The sequence below is a fragment of the Copadichromis virginalis genome, linkage group LG13 (genome assembly GCF_057382275.1).
Source record: "Copadichromis virginalis isolate Kocher_CV1m ecotype Utaka linkage group LG13, C_Virginalis_male_GT1.1, whole genome shotgun sequence".
Classification (NCBI taxonomy): Eukaryota; Metazoa; Chordata; class Actinopteri; order Cichliformes; family Cichlidae; genus Copadichromis; species Copadichromis virginalis.
Window position 1 is genome coordinate 15509272 of NC_140630.1, and position 21587 is coordinate 15530858.

General features: G+C 38.5%; 2 protein-coding genes across 3 annotated transcripts in view; one reads left to right on the forward strand and one right to left on the reverse strand.

Moving 5' to 3' along the window:
* Positions 1–21587, forward strand: part of LOC146695398 (cGMP-dependent protein kinase 1) — a 119650-nt gene that overhangs the window by 76349 nt on the left and 21714 nt on the right. For both annotated transcript variants that reach the window (XM_085477530.1, XM_085477529.1), the window contains exons 4-7: positions 6256–6361; positions 11368–11431; positions 16073–16150; positions 17736–17830. In XM_085477530.1, the coding sequence (XP_085333656.1) occupies positions 6256–6361; positions 11368–11431; positions 16073–16150; positions 17736–17830 (343 nt within the window). The remainder of the gene's footprint in view (positions 1–6255; positions 6362–11367; positions 11432–16072; positions 16151–17735; positions 17831–21587) is intronic.
* LOC146695402 (histone-lysine N-methyltransferase set-1-like) lies at positions 352–3727 on the reverse strand. Its single transcript, XM_085477534.1, has 5 exons — positions 3187–3727; positions 2373–2493; positions 2127–2289; positions 1816–2008; positions 352–495 (listed from the first exon to the last, which is right to left on the reverse strand). Exons 1-5 carry the CDS (start codon positions 3223–3225, stop codon positions 367–369), a joined length of 645 nt encoding a protein of 214 aa, XP_085333660.1. The 5' UTR covers positions 3226–3727; the 3' UTR covers positions 352–366.

The following is a 21587-nucleotide window of genomic DNA, read 5'->3' on the forward strand; positions in this document are numbered from 1 at the left end:
TCTTAATGTTCAAGCCTGAGTTTCAAAAAATTTCAACATAGAAACAAAGCACATGCAGTCAGCTCTGCATGCTGTAGGTCAAACTGTCAAGACATACGAGAAGACCCCTCCTAAAACCAGAGTGATGTCACCATGAAGCAAACTTTGACGGAGTCCCCCAATAACAGTGTGGTCCTCCTAAGTCACATTTGGGTGGTTAACACACACACACACACACACTCAGATGTTATCCAGACTTGCACTTTGAAACAATGAAAAGGACCTACAAGCCACGGTCCATGTAAATCACATCACACCCAGGTGACTGCCAAACACACACACACACAGCATCCATAAAGAATGATGATAGATTAAATTATTAGTTCATTAAGTGGTACACTGGATTATATTTACCCTTTCAGGCTCTGGATGTTTCAGGTCCAGATCATTGTTTGGAAAGCTGTTTGGTTGCGGCTTTAGGCAGCTCACAGTCTTCTGAATCTGGCTGGTCTCAGTCTTCGTGTGTAACAGATAGAGAATGAATATACAGTGCATTTTTGAAGAGGCTTTTGAAACATTAAATAAACTGTATGAGAAAGATAAGTTTCAAGCTATTGTCTTTAAAATATTCACTGTCATGTATAGAGAATTTAAGGCCCTATGATTAAGAGACAAATAGTCAGTGTGATTTCTTTATTTTTTAAGCCATTGCTAAAGGAGTAAAACAATCACCTGTAGCAGCAACGAACTGTCACTAGGGCCCATTTATCTTCAAGGGACAAAATTTAAAATGAATTAACTAAAGAGGCTACACAGCAAAATCTCCAGTGTTAAATTAACACTAGAGAGTGTCTATATGGGTCCACACAACACTGTTGAGTGTTGAATTAACACTTTTGACAGTGTTATATGTTTAAAAGTAACCTAGTCAGTTTTGAAGATTAACAAAGACTAACACTGAGCAGTGCTGATTTTCTAACACTGGAATATTTCTAACATTTTGAGTTATTTTCCAGTGTTAGAAAATCAGCACTGCTCAGTGTTAGCCATTGTTAATCTTCAAAACTGACTAGGTTACTTTTAAACATATAACACTGTCAAAAGTGTTAATTTAACACTCAACAGTGTTGTATTTAACACTCAGAGGTGTGGACCCTTATAGACACTCTCCAGTGTTAATTTAACACTGGAGATTTTGCTGTGTAGAATCACATTAAACATCAATCACTGTTAAAATTTAGAAACCGAAAGCCATTTTTTATTTCTGCATACCTGCTGATATTTTTTTAGTGCTTTTAGAGGGCTTTGATGTGGCAGCCATCACAATTGCCTGTTTTCCATTAGTACCTACCCCTGTTTTTCCAGTAGGTTACAGTACCATGTAGTTTTTCAGTAACTACTGCACCAAGGTTCCAAGTGATCCAAAGTGATCAGAAAATTTGACATAGACTGAATGCCACCAGGTGGCTGGTCAATGGTGTCACTCGATAAGTTATGAGTGCGCCTCCTTCGTGAAAATCCAAGCCATCATTTTTGAAACTCTGAAATGTTTGAAATAGCGACCAAAATTAACAGCGTGATCCCTGAATTGAACACTAAAGTATAGACTGAGCAGCAGGCATTTTGTCACCTTGACGTCCATGCTTGCTGTGGCATTTATATCACTGGATGCTCGGCTGCATTGCTATAGTTACCCCAGGCACAGTAGGTGATACTCAATTTCAGTGAAAAACTAGATGCCCTAAGTCACGTTAAGCCAATTTGAGTAGGTACAAATGTAAAAATGGCTTAGGGTATGCAATTTATCAGTTCCAAAAAGTACAATTGTAGAAATACCTTGCATCTCCAGAGCCAATCCGAGTCACCATAATTATAGTCTATTTCTTCGCCTGGACTTATGTCTCTGCTTGCAAATAAGCATAGATGGGGCTTTCCATTGATATTTAATATTTTCATCTTAGCACTTGGACTGATGTGGTTGTCGTTGACAAGTCTGCCTAATGACCCATCTTCTTGAGATGCATCCACACTGTGGGGTTAGGCAAAAAAGTATTAGCTTAACTAGTTAGTTAGGAAGCTTTTTTTTTCATAAATCAAAAGCAATGTGTCATTTAATCTTAATCAAACTACACTGATATAATACGCACCACCAGAGTTTTCCATCAAACTTGAATTCAAACATGAACACCTTCAGGCTGTCATGATAAACTCTGTGTCTCCGCTCACATTCTTCTTTTGTTATGAGTTTACCTCTGTATTCCAAAAGAAAGTCTCCTTTTTGGAATGGAACAGTCGTGAAAATGCCCCGACCTGAATTGCAGAGGCATACCAAGTGAGTGACAAAAGACAAAGTGACAAACTCCAAATCTAATCCAAACTAAAGACCAACTTACCTTTGAAGGCATTTATGTAGTGGATATCAAGTCCCAGTTTGTCCCTTCCAGCAGAAACATGACAGACTGCATCCTCCCGTGGAGGAATGCGTCTCCTTCGCATGTTCTCCTGTACGATTGGCTGTATTACCAAAGCATATAAAGTATTACGATTATCGTCATCATTGTCATCATCATCAGTAGTAGCAGAACTAGCAGTAGTGTAGTTTACAGCATAAACACAGCTGACTTATTCATAGTGCTAATTTATGCCTTCTTTTAAAATGTTAAAGGCCTAGTACTCAAAATGGCGACATGTGACATTTCTGTAATGGCGACTGCAGAGAGTGATACAAGTACTGAGAAAGCTTAGGCATCAAAACTGTAAGAAGTTTTTTCTTCAGGCATATAAATAAATACACGACTAAATACACTTATACCCTTGCTTTTATTTTAGGGCTGTCAGCAGAATGACAGACATTGGACAAACTGCCCGAAATTAGCTAACAGCGACATCAGGGATTTTGACTCAGACTGCGCTGGTTTAATTGTTAATCGCGTTAGTCGCGATGTCGGCATTAACACGTTTAAGCCACAATAATGCTTTAACACCGAGTAAATCCTAACACGGGTTAGCCCGCTTTATCGCGTTGACGCGGTTAGTCGTCAGCCCTATTTTATTTACTCAATGACAAACGCTGGGGCCGTTTTACTTCTTCAAAGACTCACTAACAGTCCATAAAGCATAAATTAAACCAGTTTAATATAGGCCTGTGCACCTATAATTTCATATAGTATTAAAGTCATGGTGCATTTTACATTAAAAAAGGCTTACCTTTGTGTTTTTAATCCGTCTTCGTATTGCCGTCGACATACACTTGTTAAAGGGCACGCGCGCGAAAGTTGTGGCGCCGTTTCCTGTAGGTACCGCCTATATATATAGCCTACCAATCACAATGACTTCCGGCCGTGTGTATTGAAAATGTGTATTAAATTGCAGTACCTACACACATCCACTCTAACTCGAAACGTCGCTGTGCAATACACTGGAATACACAAAAATCAGGTGAGGGGTATAGGTGGACTTTTAAGAAAATCAGAAAATCTTTTAATTATAGTTTAATAAATGAATTTACACTACAGTTTAAGCAAATACAGGTCAAAAGATAAATAATGACCTCATAAGAAGTAGAAAAAATTATTATTTAGACACTTAAAAATGCATTTACAAGTCATGTTTTAGGGGGACACATGAATACACAGCAAAAAGTCGAAATGTCCCCGGAGCCCAGGTACAGCGCAGGTCAAATGTCAATCCATACCACATAGACGCACTCACACACACACACACACACACACACACACACACACACACACACACACACACACAAAGAGATGCCCTAACTAAAGTAACATTATTGATTATTACCCAAATTATTTTTCATCTTTCCCTAATGGTTAATCCACCAGTGAGCTCTTTAATTGAAATTATATTTTTGATGCAAAAACATCGTCATTGTTGCTATTCATTAAAAAAAGCAGAAAAAACAGTTAATACATTATTATTTTTTGATTAATATGTAAATTGACAGTGATTTTCTTCCATTCTTGAACAGACAAATTAATTTTAGTTAAAGGTTATGCTTTATTAATTTCTAATTTGTTAGAGAAGTCCAGTATGCTAGCTCGAATGTGGGTATAAAAATCTGAATTTGGGTCAGTAAATTCATAAACTTACATGTTTTTATCACTTACAGTTCAACAGCAGTGCAAAGATTGATGTTGTATTGCTGCAAGTGCCTTTGTACTGAAGTCACTTTTTTTCATCATCCTAATAATCTCAGCCATTCTCAGCAGTTCTTGCCTAACTTGTGATGTGTACCCTAGCAATTTTCCTCATATAAAAACACTAAAATCTATAAAATATTCCCCTAAAAAAGCACACTGTTTTGTTGACACAAAACGTTAGTTTCCTGTGTGTGTGTGTCTGTGTGACTGTGTGTGTGAGTGAATGCATATCACATTTATTAAGTGTCACACATACACTGTACGTGTTAAACTACTCCTGCAGTGACACGTTGAATCCTTATTAGCTGCAGACGCGCTGTTCTGCAGCTAAGCCTGCACACTGACTTCTCTGTTAGTGCCAGTAAGTGAAAAGTATTTTGTCTCTAATCAATAAACACAACACCGTTATTAACAAAACTTGATCTTATATCTTTAAATCTCTGCACAGAAGGGTCACACTGCATTTTCAGGCACACACATACACACTGATAAAATACTAAGCCGATTGTTATCTGATGTATTCTTTTCTAATGTTACCACATGTCCCTGTGGCCGGAGGGCTCCCTGGAGATTTACACTATTTCTGGATGGGCCAGATTGTGGATTTCTTTCTCTGTAGTGCTCATAATCAATTGCACGGCTGCACAATTGAAGCACTGAAGTCTTTTCTTGCAGAAGATAATGATACTTGCAATCATGAGAAACCAGTTGTGAAATAATTATCAGGAACTGCTATTTACAAAATGAAGTATTGAATCCTGAGAGTGACTGCACAATGTGGCCAAGCTAGATGAAATCTGTGTTTTTTGGGGTTTTTTTTTTTAGTTTTTGTTATTAATTTTCTGGCCCAACAATTCATTTCTTCTGTGAAACGGGTCTGAATGGTAAAATATAATGACATTCATTGGGTTAGAGGTCCATTGCTGTGATGAAATCCCTCATGGCCTGGTTTTCAACAGAGACTCCTCTTCATGACAGGGATCTGTTGAAGTAAAACATATTCAGATCAAAAGTGTCTACAAAGGACTTCAGAGAAAGAAGCGTTGAAGCTCAAAGCACTGAAAATGTCAATGACAGGAATGGTGAAAGACCCAGGCCTCAATCAATCAACGGCCAGGAATAAACATGGAAAAAGTGGAGAAAAATTCAATTTGATGCTACTTTTGCTTTTTGAAGGTCTAGATATTCTGCAAAAGTTCTGTCAGGTTGCATGTATTATTCAAAAAAGTGTCAAAAAGCATTGCATTGTACTGCATTTGTGCCATCTCTTACACACATCAGAGTACCCATGGAAAGATAAAACAGCTGAAACCACTGCCATCCAAAGACAAATCATCTTAGCTCACCTTATCCTAGTCTCAGAAGAGCTGGATTCTCTGTGGAACAGAGCTCTGTGGTCAAATGAGGCATATTTCTAAAGTTTTTAAGAAAAAACTGCATGCCAACATGTCACCTTCACTCCATGCATTGAAGCCTCAGGGCTTGCGCATATTGCAATCATTTCGGAAACAATTAATTGAGTCTAAACTGTTTCGGTAGGAAGGGTATTGGGATAGCTGCTTGTAATTTCAAAGTTGTAACTTTTGTTTTACAGTTTGATAATTGCCCTTAACACAAAGAGCAATCAGTAACTCTTAAAGTAAAAAAAAAAAAAAAAAAAAAGGGCATTCACATTCCTGACCTTAAACCAATTAAATTCCTGCAGCATGACCTCAAGCAAGCCATGCATGTGAGGCATTCCAAAAATACCAATTAACTCCAAATTGCTGAGTAAAGAGTAATTGTGCAGAATAGCTGCTATTTGCTGTTTCTAGATTAGAGGTTAGATAAAACATTTGGATGAAGATTATTTCCACTAAGGTAACTAAGCTTAACAACCGATAAATTGCTATAGCTAGTTAAAATTCACCACCACATACCTCAACACACCTACATTTCCTTCCTCATTTCAAGTGAATACAACATTTGTGATAATCATGTTGCACGCACAGAGCATGAAGCTTTTGCAGGCCTTGCATTATGTGTGCTGTTTTATTATTCTAATTGCTGGAGGACGAAAACTGTCTGCCACGACATTGCTAATGTTCATTTTAATCATGTGTGTTCTTCTTTCCAGCTCTAACAAATGTGAAATTGTGGGCCATTGACCGACAATGTTTTCAGACGATCATGATGAGGACGGGTTTAATCAAGCACACAGAGTATATGGAGTTTCTGAAAAGGTAAGGAAGCAAGGCAAATTTTCCAGCAGCGGCAGAAGAGTGGAACAGGTCTTTGATCTGCAAAGCAATGAATGAATTACCAAAATGAATTCAGGAAAATGTGTGTGAGCTGTTTCGCAGATGATCCCTTACTCCTCCATTTTGCCAATAATTATATAACTCAGCAATTATTTCTAGTGCAGCATAGGGAATGTCATTCAACATACTAGAAAAAAATCTTGTAACTGTATCACCATCATCGTTTTCAGTACTTATCTGTATCAGAGGGCCCTGACCAATAATCACTTCTCTATTGCCAAACCTATTAACACTTAAAAGACCTGCGCATGCTTTTTCGGGGTCCTGCATGAGGTATAGGATAAAAGGAAGAGGCATCAAAAGACAGCCAATGATCAAAATGCATGAGATGCAATTGCCTTTTAAATATCTCTCACTCTCTCTGCATTCAGCTTCTTTTTTACTGTCATCCACTTTGAGCTTCATCAACCCAGTTATTAAAATTATATCATACCTTCACTCTGCTGCGTGCACCCCACACTATTTTTTGTTTTTTTATCATGACTTTTTTGGCAGAGTCGGTATTTGATCTGTGTCCTCTCATCCATTCACTCTGCCACAATTTTGTATAAATCTTCCAAATCACGAAGGCACATGTTCTCTCTAAAAGACTTTTCTCCCGAGGAAACCTTGTGAATCACTGTGATCATGATCAGGTTCTGTCAGTCCTGAGAGAGATGCAGTACGAGCTATTTTAAGTATTGGGCACAGTGCACAGGAAGGAAGCTTTTTACAAGGTATTTCTAACAAGTGCAAAGCAAGTTGTATGTTAGTATGTTCCAAAACAATCAATTCTGCTATTGTAGAATTTACTCAACTATGACTGTGCAACTTCACAGTGTACAGTAATGGAAGTATAGTTACTTTAAATATAATCTTTAGCTAAGGCTCAATGTTTTGGATAAAAACAAACAAATTTTTTTTTTTTAAAAAAAGGTAGAAAATGTTGTCTTTAACAAATTTAATTAGATGCAAATTTTGCAACATAGACACAATGCTGGTATACATTCAGGTTATTTAAAGCATATTTTCCTCAGTGAATAATTATTTGAAGAAATCTTTTTTTAAATTTTAGTTTAAAATGTAATTTTTGAACAGGAAGTCTCTTTGATAGTTTCAGTTAAACCAAAAACATTTTGCAGCTTAACTGTAACGACTGCTTTTTTTCCCTGCTTAAAATAGGACAGTCAGTATCCCTGCAGTCACAAAGATATTGCAAGTCAGCAAAGCTTTTGAACAGCATGACTTTTTTTCTTTTTTTAAGGACAGTCTCCCGCTGGTCACTCAGAATAAATTCATTTCTTATTTGGAGTGCAGTTTCATGATAAAGCCAGACTTTAAGACAAACACAACCAAGAATCTATTTTAACCACATATGGAGCCCTATTAATATTTCATCTAAGATGTAATCTATTTTAGTGATATCGTTTACTAATAAAGACCGCAAACATTTGCAGTCCCTCTGCTGAGTATATTAGCACACACTGTTCAGTATAACAGCTCTTGCCTGTCAGGAGGACTTATGTAACAGTCCGACTGATAGACTAAGTAAATATTTAATAGGTGTACGTACTGGTTGTTTTGGGATCCCTTGGTGTGTTTGGTTTGTAAAGGGATACCTGGGGGGAGAAATCTGAGATTTATAACAGTGTTTGCAAACTCACAGCACACAGATAATTATGTTCCTGTTTAATTTCCTAGAAACAGATCTAATGAAAGTAATAAACACATATTGGTCACCGTGAGTTTTGTGCCCACCCGTTTAACTGCTGTGAAATTATAGAATTATTCTGACAAACAGAGAAGAAGAAAAACAGGCAAAGAAAGCCCCACGTTGTGCACGGGGGAATTGAGCGCGCTTGTGAAGATTGTTTTATTATTTTTTCTTTACATGTACAGACAGGTGACAAATGAAAGGAAAAACAAAATGATATGTTTAAGTAAGATGATGAGCCAAAAGCTTAAATCTGCATTGATAATGATTCTGAACAACTCTGAATCTCTGGTACTTTACTGAAGGGATGAGCTGCATTTTTTCAGAAGATAATTCCTTTTGATGTTTTAATAATAATGCTATAGAGAGCATTGTCTAACATATTAGTCTCTGTGGATAGTCTGGTAACTATGAAGTGCATAGTACATTAATTATTTTTATTCCCATCAAACCATTTAGTGTTTTTGTATTTCTCAACCTAAGTGAGTTTGTCCTTTAATTCGTTACCTGCCTGTGTTTTAAGTTTCTTATTGAGTCGCTCCAGGAAAAGTAATTTCAAAGCTTAGCTTTTTTGAAAAACTCGCCCAGCTTTAGAAAATGCACATTTCTATGAACTGATGTATTGTGGGCTTTTATTGAGATCTCTGTCCCCTTTCACTTCAGATAAAAGTCCAGCTATCAGGAAAACAGTACCTATTTGTAGGTGTTTACAGGATTCTAATAGAAAATTGTTTAAAATGGTATGCTTTATAACTGCACAGTCCCTAAAGCATGGCAGATCCACGCTTCCCCACAGGCCTTGTGTAATTACTCAGCTGTAACATAATTAAGCTGTTGAATCAGAAATTTACTGCGACAGACGCCTTTTGTTTGTGTCAACAGCTTCTCAGCTCGGGGGATTGAAACTCTCTCTGTTGCATGTACAGTAAGTGTCATGTGTTCATTGCTGAGCTGGTTAACTAGTGCCTTTGTCGGGGAAGCAGTAACACAAGGATCAGCACAGTGGCCGTGACAAGATGGTTTAGATTACTGTAATAAAGCATGGAAAATTAAGGGGGAGGGGAGATGGAGAAACAGAGAGGCAGAGCGAGAGAGTGAGACGATACGGGGAGATAAGCCCTTTGTTCACCAACGCGGGGTTATTTTCTCTCCTCCTTGATAAACATTAGGCTAGTTTTATTTAGCAGGGTTGATAGCAGGCAGCATTCATTCAGGCTGCCAGGAAGTAATGGAACAAACACTACGGGCTCATACTGGCGTATTCAACCGTAGGATGTGATGCCCAGCTGTGTAACTACTCATGCTGCCCATTTATGCTGGAAAATAGTACTAAAATACAGGCCATACAATAGAAAAATACAGATTTTGAGTGTTCCTGCTGCCTATATCTGAATTTGTTTGTTGGTTCTCAGATCAAAGTCATGCTGTGATTGAACAAAGTATGTCTAAAAATAGGATGAAAAAAATAATGATACCACACAGGAAGCAATAAAAAGCAAAAACTTGACAGTCACATGATAGCATTTAGCCAATAGAATAAAACATTAAAAAATATGCTGACAACTAACAATTTTAGAGCCTTTATTTGAGTGCATGTTTTGTGTTGGACCAATGCAGCTGTTTTATGTTCTGCTTAAAGTGGTGGAAAAACTAGCAGAAATAAAAGCAATTCTTTCCAGGAAAACTAACATCTAGTTGATGGCTTGTATAACAAGATGGATTTTTGTTTTTGTTTTTCTAGGTTAAACTGAATCATGCCATGAGAATGAAGACAATTTGATGCTTAGTTGAAAGAGAGTGTCTCTGAGCTCTTTGATTGCTTATGTGTATCCTATCCAAAGGGCACCTCAAACAAAAACAGTCTGAATCCTGGAAGTACTCCCACTCAAATCCTCTATTTCTGGTGAACTTTTGTTGATATCCACTGTTGAAACAATATGACATATTTGGAGAACAAACATTTGACAAGGAGCCTACAGATAAAATGAAATACTTAACACTAATAGAACATTTAGCTTTGGCAACAAGTCATATTTATAATTTGTAATACTGTGGCCAAGGAAGTACACCCTTGGCCTAAGAAGTATTACAATAGTTTCTTCTTAAACAGAAATAACTCATTTAAGTAGGCGTTTTTTTGTGTGCATGCACCAGAATCAAGACACCCACAATTGATCTTTCACTGAGGCTCTCCATAACTCACCTTTTCTTTGGTGAATATGCTAGCGTGCTTAGGATAAGCATCCTCTTGAAAAGGGCAGTTTCAGCTTCAACTTTTGGACAGATGGCCTAGCACATTATCTTAAAGCACTCTTTCATTTGATGCAAAACTGAATCAGTGAATCAATCCCTGGAGCAGCAAAGCAAATCATAACAATTTCAACACTGTGCTTGAAAGATGATAGACAGCTTTTCTCTGTGAACATTCTAGGGCTGCATGACACGTATCCACTGTACCCAAACACCTGCACTCTTTTTCAATCCCCTTACAGCATATGAATGTGTCACCTTCATGTCTGAATGAGCACCCTGGCCACTTTTCTGTAAAAGTCAGGAGAGCAGTTCAACTTTTTCACACTTTGTGTCCCTTTCAGCATGTCTGAACAGCACATAATCACCTTAAATGATGAATATGAGTTGCACAGCTCACTAAAAACGTCATTGTTCAAATTCTTTGTAGCTTGTGATAAAAGTAAGAGATTTTCAAGGCCCCAAGTGCAAGTTGTCTTTTGTACATTTAGCAAATATTGCCCTTATAGGAGATCCCAGGTGCTCTTCCTGACTGTGTAGGTATGTCTGAATGAGCCCGAATAAACCTTTCAGGAACATTAAGTTAAAGTGACTTTTCTCTCTAATGTTATTTATGTTAATGCAAATTTATGCAGACTCATTGTGATTGTAGGCACATGCAACCAACAAACCTGTCAAATGTTTCATGAAATTTTTGAGTTCTTGCTTTTTTAAAAGACATGTAAAATATGAAAATGACAACTTTATGTTTCAGGGGGTTTTTTTTCAATGAGGATCAAGATTTTTCAAATTTATTATTTATTTTTGCTCACAGCTTCCAAAAGGATATGCTTTCTTCCCTCAGCTTTATACTAAGCCTCCAGCTACACTGCTTCCTACAACTTTTTTTTTTATCTAGAAAAAAACAGAGGGCTAATTAGTAATATTCACTATGCGTGAAGCTGTGTATTCTCTCATATAAAAGCCCTTCTTTTTTCTTCTGCAGCGTCCCCTCATTCCACGGCCTACAGGAAGATATTCTGAGCAAGCTCGCTGATGTCCTTGAGGAGGTAAGTACCTTGTTGTGTGTGACATCTGCAGCCTACTTCTGACATGTCAAATGATTTTCATACATTCAGACTCTCCTATTGTGGTGAGAGGGGGGGGGGTGAAAATGATTCTAGAGGATGTGCACAATAGAGATTATTTTGGGTGCTAGGTGGGACAACCTGTACACAGCTGGGACTTCAGAGTACTGCTGCTCTTTGGTACCTGCTCGGTGTGAGATGACTATCTAAATTTTTCACTTACTAGGGGAGGAATTTCTGGAAATCAGTCCAGTAGAAACCATTTCAGTCTTCTCACATGAAGACATATATATATATGAGAAGGATAGGAGGATCCAAGGATCGTTGAGTGCGAGAGGAGCTGACCTGAAGGATAGGATCATGGCCAAACTTGAAACCTGGATCCCCCATAGCCGGTTACCAAGACTACGTGAAGTACCCTCAGAAGGTCTGCTAGATGATGTTAATGCAGCACTTCGGACGATACCTACAGCTACCATTACCGAGACTAACAAGTTGATCTACAATACGGCAGCAGTGATCAGTGAGATGCTTGGCTACAAGTTGAACAGCCACAAGGGGCAGTACCCTCCATGGAGAGGGAGGCTAGAGGCTAAGATCAAGGTAGCACAGAGGGAGGTTCGCCAACTATTGGAGTTGCAGAAAGGTGCGATGAAGAAGGTGTGTAAGAAGTACAGGAAACTGTCCATACCTGAGGCCTTGGAAACTGCCAAGCAACGACTCATAGTCTTTGCCAGCCGCTTAAAGAGGTACAACAGACAGATAGAAGGCAGGAGAATAAACCAGCTGTTCCCACAGAACCAGCCGAGGTGTACTCTCAGTGGCAGGGGAACAATATGAGAACAGCACCACCAAGGCGGGAGACGGAACAATACTGGAACAGCATTTGGGAGAAGGATGCAACACATAACGGCAATGCTCAGTGGCTAGTGGATCTGAGGGCAGACCACAGCGACCTCCCTGAACAGGGTCCAGTAAACATCACAGTGGCAGATATCCAAGAAAGGGTCTCCAATATGAAGAGTTGGACATCACCAGGCCCCGACATGGTTCATGCCTACTGGCTGAAGAAGCTGACTGCACTCCACGAGCATCTGGCAGCACAAATGAAACAGCTGCTAGTTGACGAGAGACACCCAGAATGGCTAACCGAAGGTCGGACGGTCCTGATCCCCAAGGACCCCAAGAAGGGACCGGTCCCCTCCAACTACCGACCAATAACCTGCCTCAGCACCACGTGGAAGCTCCTGTCAGGCATCATAGCGGCTAAGATGAACAGGCACATGGGTCAATACATGAGTGGGGCACAGAAAGGGATGGGCAAGAATTTTTTGGAGTTTTTAGTAGAGTTTTTAGTTGGGTAGCATCCAAAAGCTGACAATTATACATTTGTTTATGAAGTCTAGAAATTAGTTCCAATCAACATGACAAGCAATCATCCATGTAGCGCTGCACACAGACTAATTTTTGTTTAAACCCGTGTTTAATTGCTGTCAAACACTGAACTACTTTTAATATCAGTGTCAATTTATTGTTTCGTACCATTTGAAATTCACTAAAAATAACAAACATAACAAATAAACAGTGCATTGTATTTATTTTGAAGCCTCCACTTCATTTGTAATTATAGTCATTGTTGTTATTACTTAAAATGTAAATGTTTGCAAATATTATGCAGAAACGCAAAATTATTATACAGTAGATAATATGCCTTAATATATGCGACAACAAGCTAAGAATAATAAGAATAATTAATATTTTTTAAATATATAGCAACAATTACGAAAATAAAATACAGTATATAACTGTTTGTAGGTATGAGTGTTGATAACAGAAATATTAGTTCATGCATCTCAGCTGATAGCTGTTCAGTAGAAATGATATTTGTTGCTATAGCTGAAACATGAACAACATTGCCCTGAAAAGCAGTTACAAAGCAAATATTAACAGATGGGATAAAAATCATTCCAGAATTTATAACCTCTAAACCTAAAACTGACCTCTACAAGTGAGAAATGTAGGAAAATAAAGATGTAGAGACGATGAGATGAGAATGCACCTGTGAGTTAACATTAACATCAGCGATATTTTCCTTCACTTTAATATATCTCATGAATAAAAAAAACATAAAATAGATATTCATGTAATAAATAATAAGAACCTCCAGTTTCCAAAATAAAGAAACCGGTGGGATATATGACTCTGAATGGATTGTAGTCCTAACAAAACATTTCTGGAGGTTCAGAAATATGTGGAGAGTAACGGGAAAAGATTCTCCGAAACAATATCACAAGATGAAAGGCAGGGATAAATTAAACTCTAATAAAGAGTAAGGAGACAGTTTGTCTACGACAGCAAAGTCAATAAGAAATATTGCACGAATTTATAGTTTACAAGAAAAAAAAGATGGAAAAATTGAAAATATCAAGGTCCAGTACGGTTTTGAGTTTTCTTCCCTTGTGACTGCAGCTGTTGACTTTACAAATGTTTTGCTAATAAAATTTTAGGTTTGGCACTGATTTTTATACCAGACACCCCTCCTGATGCTATCCATTTATCTGGGCTGCACCAGCAGTCAGAGCACACTGTTTGTGAACTTGGGACCTTTTATGTGCTAGCTAAACATTCTAACTATCAAAATACATTCAACTTTCACGTCTATTTATGCTGCTATATTTTTGTCTAAGGAATGCTGGATAAATAAAATGGTGAGGAAACCTGTGAAAGTTGGCAAAAACATTGTGTGCTTCCATAGTGTAAAAGGTTAGCATGTTCACCTCATAAGCAAAAGGTATGATTCACAGTTGGGAGGAAGCACAAAGCCAACTTTGTGCAGGGGGTAACAAGCTAGTGTACAACCCAGGCTGTCCCAAGCCTGGATAAATGGGAGGGTTTCATCTGGTGTAAAAATATGTGCCAAATCAAATATGCAGATCAGCCTGCTGCTGGAAATAAAAAAGCACATGGAAAGACGTTTCTGCTTGTTGATACAGAATTTTATGGCTAACCTCGCAGGAATGTTGTACTTAGGTGAACAATAAAAAAAATCAGGTTCTAAAGCAAAGCTAGCAACAAGTTAAGAAAGCTCGAAATTCTATTGAATCATATCAACTTAATATTTTGTGTTTTATTTATTTATTTTTACAGTGTACAGTGTATAAACAGAAAGAAATGCTGCTAGGATTAACGCTACAGACAGCAGTCTTGATTTGATCAAGAATAACTATTTTGAAATGTAGTTATTTACACCATATTTAAATTGAAAACCAAGCCTATGTGGTGACAGGTGGCACATCTGTGGTGATCCACGCAGCCTTGTCAAAGAACCTTTCCATCTCTTTGATCAAATCACAACTATGTAACAGGCACAAACTGTCTTGCTACCATTTTAAATTATGTGTCATATTTCATTTGGCCCATTCAGGCCAAAGCAAATATCATATTTCACTGGGTCACATATTGATTAAATCAATTATCCTGCCCTACCGCTTAGACTAGTTATGAAAGATTGCTTTGGTTCATGACTGAGCTTTGGTTATTTGGATCTATTTCTTTTTTTCATCTCAACAATAATAAATAAACCTGAACTAACCGACGCATAACGACTTCAACATGCTGCGGACTACAAACTGTTTTCAAATGACACACGGCAGACAGGAATGTCTCTTCCTTAAATAATACACAGCAGACAGGAATGTCGCTGCTTAGTGTAAGGCGTTAGGCACCTTTCCTGGGTAAAATTGTGTGAGAATGAAAATCTGGCAAATGTCAGTCCCACTGTGGAGTCTATTTATGATCTAACAGGAACTATTGAGCTCTGTCTTTTGTCTAGACTTGTGGCCAGATGTGCAGCATTGTGTGTATTTTGCTGGAGAAACAGTTTATTGTCCTTCTGTTATTGTTCTGGATCATACAGCAAACATCATAATTTGATATTCAATTATTTCCATGATGCCAACTGTTATATAAAGTATTTAGTATAACCTAAGAAACTGGCCTTGGAGAAGAAGCATTATCTTCCTCTAGAGGTTTTCAACACAAGCCATGTGTGAGATGGAGCCTACTCAGTTCATGCTGCAACCATTCCAGCACCCACAACCCTGAATAGGATTACCAGGTGTAGAAAAAATGTGATTAATGGACGGATATTCTGTATTAATTTTTTTCTCAGGAAGGAAATGTGATTTCCCTTCATATTCACTGCAGAAACATTCATTTATTCATTCATTTTCTTTACCTGCTTTTTCATATTCAAGGTCACAGAGCATATCCAAGCAAGTAGTGGGTGGAAAGAAGCAAAATACCCTGGATAGTTTGCCAATCTGTGATTTTTAACAAGAAAAAAAGATATCTAATTGTGATTTATATCACTGCACCCAATTCAGGTTTTCCTCCTCTGAAGAGTACTTTTTGTCTCTGGTGAGAGTGTTTCACTTCCAGTATAAGAAAAGAGACAAATTAATTACATTGAACCTGAACTTCACTTCACTTCACTTCACTTCACTTCACTTCTCTTCTCTTCTCTTCTCTTCTCTTCTCTTCTCTTCTCTTCTCTTCTCTTCTCTTCTCTTCTCTTCTCTTCTCTTCTCTTCTCTTCTCTTCTCTTCTCTTCTCTTCTGACAGACACATTATGAAGACGGAGAGTACATCATCAGACAGGGGGCCAGAGGAGACACCTTCTTCATCATCAGTAAAGGAAAGGTAAGGACAGTGCGGTCCAGACTACCACCAAAACAATCATCAGCTGACATCACAATGCAGGGCATCGTGGTACATGGAGAATAAAAGACCCCTATTTTTTGATAGAATGGGGTGGAATTTTTGGGTGGAAGTTGGCTGTCATCAATCACCATAGGTTAAAGGAGAAGTCAGAAAGAAGCGCTGCCTCTTTCATCATCTCTTTCAGCAGCGACGGGGGTATCTTGGAAGGAGAATGGAGTCATTTGACTCCACTTTTCAGTAATCAGCACTGAGTTTCACACTGAGCACTGTCCTGTCTGGCTTCAACACTGTTGGAGTGCTTTCACATACTTTTCGTGAACATGTTTTGATGCCAGGATGGCTGCAAGTCTCCCTCCTCATTTTCTCTCTGCTTGTTGTCTTCATCTTCTCCATTCATTTCCTGTGCTTCCTTCACAGCTTGTTTCCTGTCTGTTACATCCACAAGCTCGCATGCTGTTTGTTTTCAGCAGGTATGACCACAAATTGATCAATCAGTGACACCTGACAGGGTTTTATAATGCTCGTCCAACAGTTCGCGTCCTCTAACCCCTACTATCACCTTGTTTTTTGGTTCGATTAATAATTTGGTAGAATTTGTTTTATCCAATTATGTTTCCTTCGTCTGGTCCCTTACATCCACAAAATGTAGATGGTACATGGTTTGTAATCTCACCTATACATCATTTGTATCATTTATAAATTGGGTAATGCTGTAATAAGAATGTGTTAGTAATATTTTAGTGCTTTATAATCCTAGTATTTTCCAGTAGTTCACATATGTGAGATGTGAGTGCTTTTGTTCCGTCCTGTTTTGTGTCCTTTTTCTTTGTACCTTACTTTGGCAGTAAACAAAAGCTGTAAATTTCACAAGGTCAGTAAAGTCACGTTGCACAACAGTATGGTCATGGATGTGTGGGTGCAGGAATGAACTCACATACATACATACACACCTGACCTTGTCAATGCTTTCTGCTTAGTTATTTCCACATCGCTCACTTTGGCTCTGTGTAGTCTACTTTACCTATAGGACTTTCATCCAGATTGGACGTCACCCAGCGCGCACACAATCACACTTTGTACCTCCTGTACTTCCTTTCTTTGTTTTGTGCCTGCTCCCACATGAATAATTACGCTGTCACTCAGGTGTAGACAGTGCGCCGGTGCAGGATTTGCTGCTACATCTGTGCTGACTAATGGATGAAGACAAGATCCTTCAATTGACGAAACAATCGCCTTCATTCCCTTCCTCTAAAATCTACTCAGCTGCCATCACTTTGATTTGTAAAGTTTTCCGGCCCAGCAGAGCCCCATCACTCATGTTTCTTCTTGCTCGTGGCGCTTCCCAGATTCTTCATGGTGATGACAGTTACCTGTTTGAAACAGACTTGCGTTACAGTAGTGCTTCCTTTTTGTTTGTAGCAATGTGATGAACCTGACATTTTAAGACATGATTCCCTGTCTTGTCTTTAAATTAAAATGTTATCCATCTTTTTTTCTTGCTACACATCTACATGACATACATTTTCACTATTCTTCTCCTTAACTTTCCTTTCTGTTTTGCTAGGTTAATGTAACCAGAGAAGACTTGCCCAACGGAGAGCCTGTCTACCTCCGCAGCCTCGGAAAAGGAGACTGGTTTGGAGAGAAAGCACTGCAAGGGTAAGAGTGTTCCTAATAATTCTGCCGCTTCCAATTTATATCTCCCGTCTTCCATTCTTTCACTGCTTTCCTTCTAATTTTCACTCCCAACCTGTCTTTTATATCTTTTGTCTTAGTGTTAACTTGGCACTTAGTCTCCAACTCCTATCAATCTCCTTTCTTTCCGCAACTCACTCTTTTGAACAGCCTTGATAACTTGGCAAATGTTTGGAATTGCTTAAAGCTAGGCCATATTATGATAATTGATTTACTCTAGCTGTTCAAGGCAAATTTTCCACGCATGAAAGAAGAATTATTTCTCTGGACCGAAGGAAGCTTGTTAAATATGATATGAGAAAGAGTTTAAATCCACATGTCTTTTTTTATGCATTTCAGTCTATATTAAGGCGCGTTTTGATCCACAGTTGCTACTGTGAGCATTCTAATTTGTTTGGTTATGTAATAATTTTCCCATCTGCGTAAACAGCAACAACTATCTGCAGATGCAGCTATTTCACCTCCAGCCCCTTTTTTGAAGACCGTATAAATAAGCGCACATGCAGTGACTGTGGCACATTCATGTTTCTCAAGTTCTATTTTTGCCTAAATCGAGAAGGGGGTATGTTTAAGTGACAGCGGAGATCCCTCACAACAACACCGAGTGACAGCCTGTCTGTGCTATTTTGCACACACTGATGTCACTCAGAAAAACAACAGGGAAAAATCATTTATTGGGAGTAGGGTGGTGTTTGTCACAAAAGTATGCACTACCAATTCAAGTCTCATTTCATTTGAACAGTATTATCTAGCTTCTTTTCCTCTCCATTCTGTTATCAAGGATATCTCCATGATGTCCTTGGCTGTATTAATGAATTTCTGCACTCTTTCGTGAACATTTGCTATTAGCAGCTGTAATTCACACAGTGTATGTCGACTTGGAACAAACAGATATAAAACGAGATTACACACTTCTAACATTACACCACTTTGTACGTTATAAGTCTGAACCAGCAGTGTGGATTCTAGCTGTGAAGATGTCCCACAGGTCAGTTTTAAGTAACTATATTTAAAAATGATTCATGTCTGTTTCTAACATTTGGTTTGCTCAAAGTGCTCAAATACTTTCACTGTAGACACTTAGATGTTATAACAGTATTTTATAAACCTGGCGTCAAGACCGTTGTGCTGAAGTGATATTTTTACCCTGCTGTTTGCTCTTCCTTGTCAGGATTGCACCTCTCCATGGACAATGGATTATTTAACATCAGGGAGTGAAGAGATGGAAAATAGTCTGAAGTGTATTATGTCTATGAGGGTCAGGTAGAAACAGAGAAGATATGCATTCATGCATGCACATTTGAGTGTGTCCATACTTAGACAGCAGAGTTAGAAAAATAATGAAGATGTCGCCATCTTGTGGCTGCTGAATGTGAAAGCCACATAAAAATCAGCGCTCAGACTCATCGGCACTTGAAAACACAGACCGAATCAAAGCAGCGTGCTGTGGAAAAGAGATTTTATGTCAAAATAATAAATATAATGTTTATTATTAAAAGAAATAATTTCAATCAGGTTTTGATGAGTTTTGATGGTGTGCCAACATATAAAGATAAGGGGGTTTTCCTGACTGCACACATTTGTCATTTGTTTCTATCGTGGCTAGAACAGAGGAGTTAAAATTGAAGATGCCTTAATCCCGTGCTTTATCAAAGTATCACATGACCTGTGAATAAATTAATGTAAACTTAAATTTAAATGAAAAGTCTTTTCTTTTAGACATATAACAAGTTAACAAGGGTTGTCATTGGCCTCCAGGCTGCACTTTGAGAACACTGGCTGCTGGATGATATTCAGACAGCAGCTTGAATTGCACAGATGGTTGGGCTTTCCCTAAATGTAAAAGCTAATGACTAAAAGATAAAAGATGACAGAGCATTAAAATGCATGTGGGACATGTTAGGCATGGAAAGCTTGATTTCTTAGGGGAGGGACACGTCTGTTGTTGTTTTGAAGTAGACATTTTTTAATGTTTTACGCACATGCATTAAAGCTAAAAGTGCTGTTTGTTGAGTAAGAATCAAACACAAAGCTCTAACACATCATGAATGTAGCAGCTATTCTGATTTTGAGGAATTCGGCGACTTCTTTTAAGTGCTGCTAAAATTATGTAATGGAAAAAAAAAGTTTAATCACCCTGATGATTTTCACCATTTAATAATTAGTTATTATTAATCTCTGGGTCTCTGGCACAGCGTGTCTTTTGTCCCGTCTCCTCGCCTCAACCCCAAACAGTCGCAGTCAATGGCTTCGCTTGCCTGATCCTGGTTCTGTTGGAGAGTTTTTCCTTTTAAAAGGAAGTTTTTCCTTCCCACTTGTCACGGTACTGGGTCGTGTGACCCAGTGTTTGAGTTTTATTTATTTTTTTGTATTCATTTTCAATCTAGTTAAATTCTAGGTTGCTGTTCAGACCTTATTTCTTAGTTATTTCTGTCATCTCTGCCTGTACTCAGTCTCCGTGGTTCCTGCGTCTATGTTTCATGTCTATGTGGTTATGTTAAGTTCATGTCATGTTTTATCTCCATGTCTATGTCTCCGTGTTTCCTGTTTTATTTTGTAAGAGTCTGGTGTTCTTTGTTCATTGTAGTTAGTGTTACTCTCCCCTGTGTGTTCTCATGTGTCTCCACTTCCCCTGATCACCTCATGTGTGTATTTAAGTCCTCAGTCTTCCTTTGTTCGTTGTCGTGTCGTCTGTGTACCTCCCCTCTGGTCAAGTTAGGTGTTTTTCAGGAGTCTGTGCAGTTCATGTTTGCCATTTGGTTTATGTTGTTTTTCATGCAGCCGCATGATGAGGTTCCGTGCAGGTCATGTTCATGTCTGTTTTCGTCACGCCATTTGGTTCACAGTTTCCATGCATCTGCACAGCGTTCTGTTCACGGTGGTCATAGTTTTTCCTTTCAGTCAGGTTAGTGTTTTTCCAGTTTAGGTTTTTGGTTAGTTGCAGTCTCTCCCTGTTATGTTTTGTCTACTCCATTCTGCATCAGCCCAAATAAAGGCTCGCTTTCAGTTTAAGTTCACTCCCGTCTCCTCGCCTGTGTTCGCGCCTGGGTCCACCACACACACTCTCCACACGGTCTGCCCCCGCTGGCCGTGACACCACTGTCACCAAGTGCTTGCTCATAGGGAGCTGTCTGATTGTTGGGGTTTTCTCTCTATTATTATAGGGTCTTTACTTTACAATATAAAGCACCTTGAGGTGACTGTTGATGTAACTTTAAATTAATTTAACAGGATTTAATTGAAGTGCAGCATATGCTTAGCATTAATATTATCCATGATTCATTACTCATATCACTCATTTGTTGGGAGTGAGGGTTTTGCACATGGACTATACAGCAGGATAAATAGTCAGTGGTTATCACAATATACTTTGAAATGTTGTGCAGTTTTGAAAGCTCTTCAAAGCATGCTTAAGAGCATCTTGTGCTTTGTTTAATCAAGAGAAACACTTTTGTTCAACAAACTGCTATCTCCGGCTCACTGTCTCTTGTTATAAACACCTTTTGTCTTAGAGTGTCTTGAGCTGGAGAAGCTTATTTGACTATACCTTTGATGGTCAAGGGTGTCTCGCGAATTGAAATGATGGAGATGCTGGCCATCTTGGAACTAGGCTTTTGATCAGAGGGCTCTTCTGCTGGGCTTTCTAATCTTTCTAATTAGGAGTTAACTGTGCATGTCCTTGCTCATGAAACTCAATAGCCTATACTCAAAGGCTACTCTG

Bases quoted from the DNA above. Each gene is read 5' to 3' on its own strand.
- LOC146695402 (XM_085477534.1), bottom strand. From the start codon at position 3,225: ATGTCGACGGCAATACGAAGACGGATTAAAAACACAAAG. The intron at 2,494-3,186 runs GTAAGCCTTTTT...TTGGTAATACAG, and splicing joins GACGGATTAAAAACACAAAG to CCAATCGTACAGGAGAACAT. The intron at 2,009-2,126 runs GTGCGTATTATA...CTAACCCCACAG, and splicing joins TTTGATGGAAAACTCTGGTG to TGTGGATGCATCTCAAGAAG.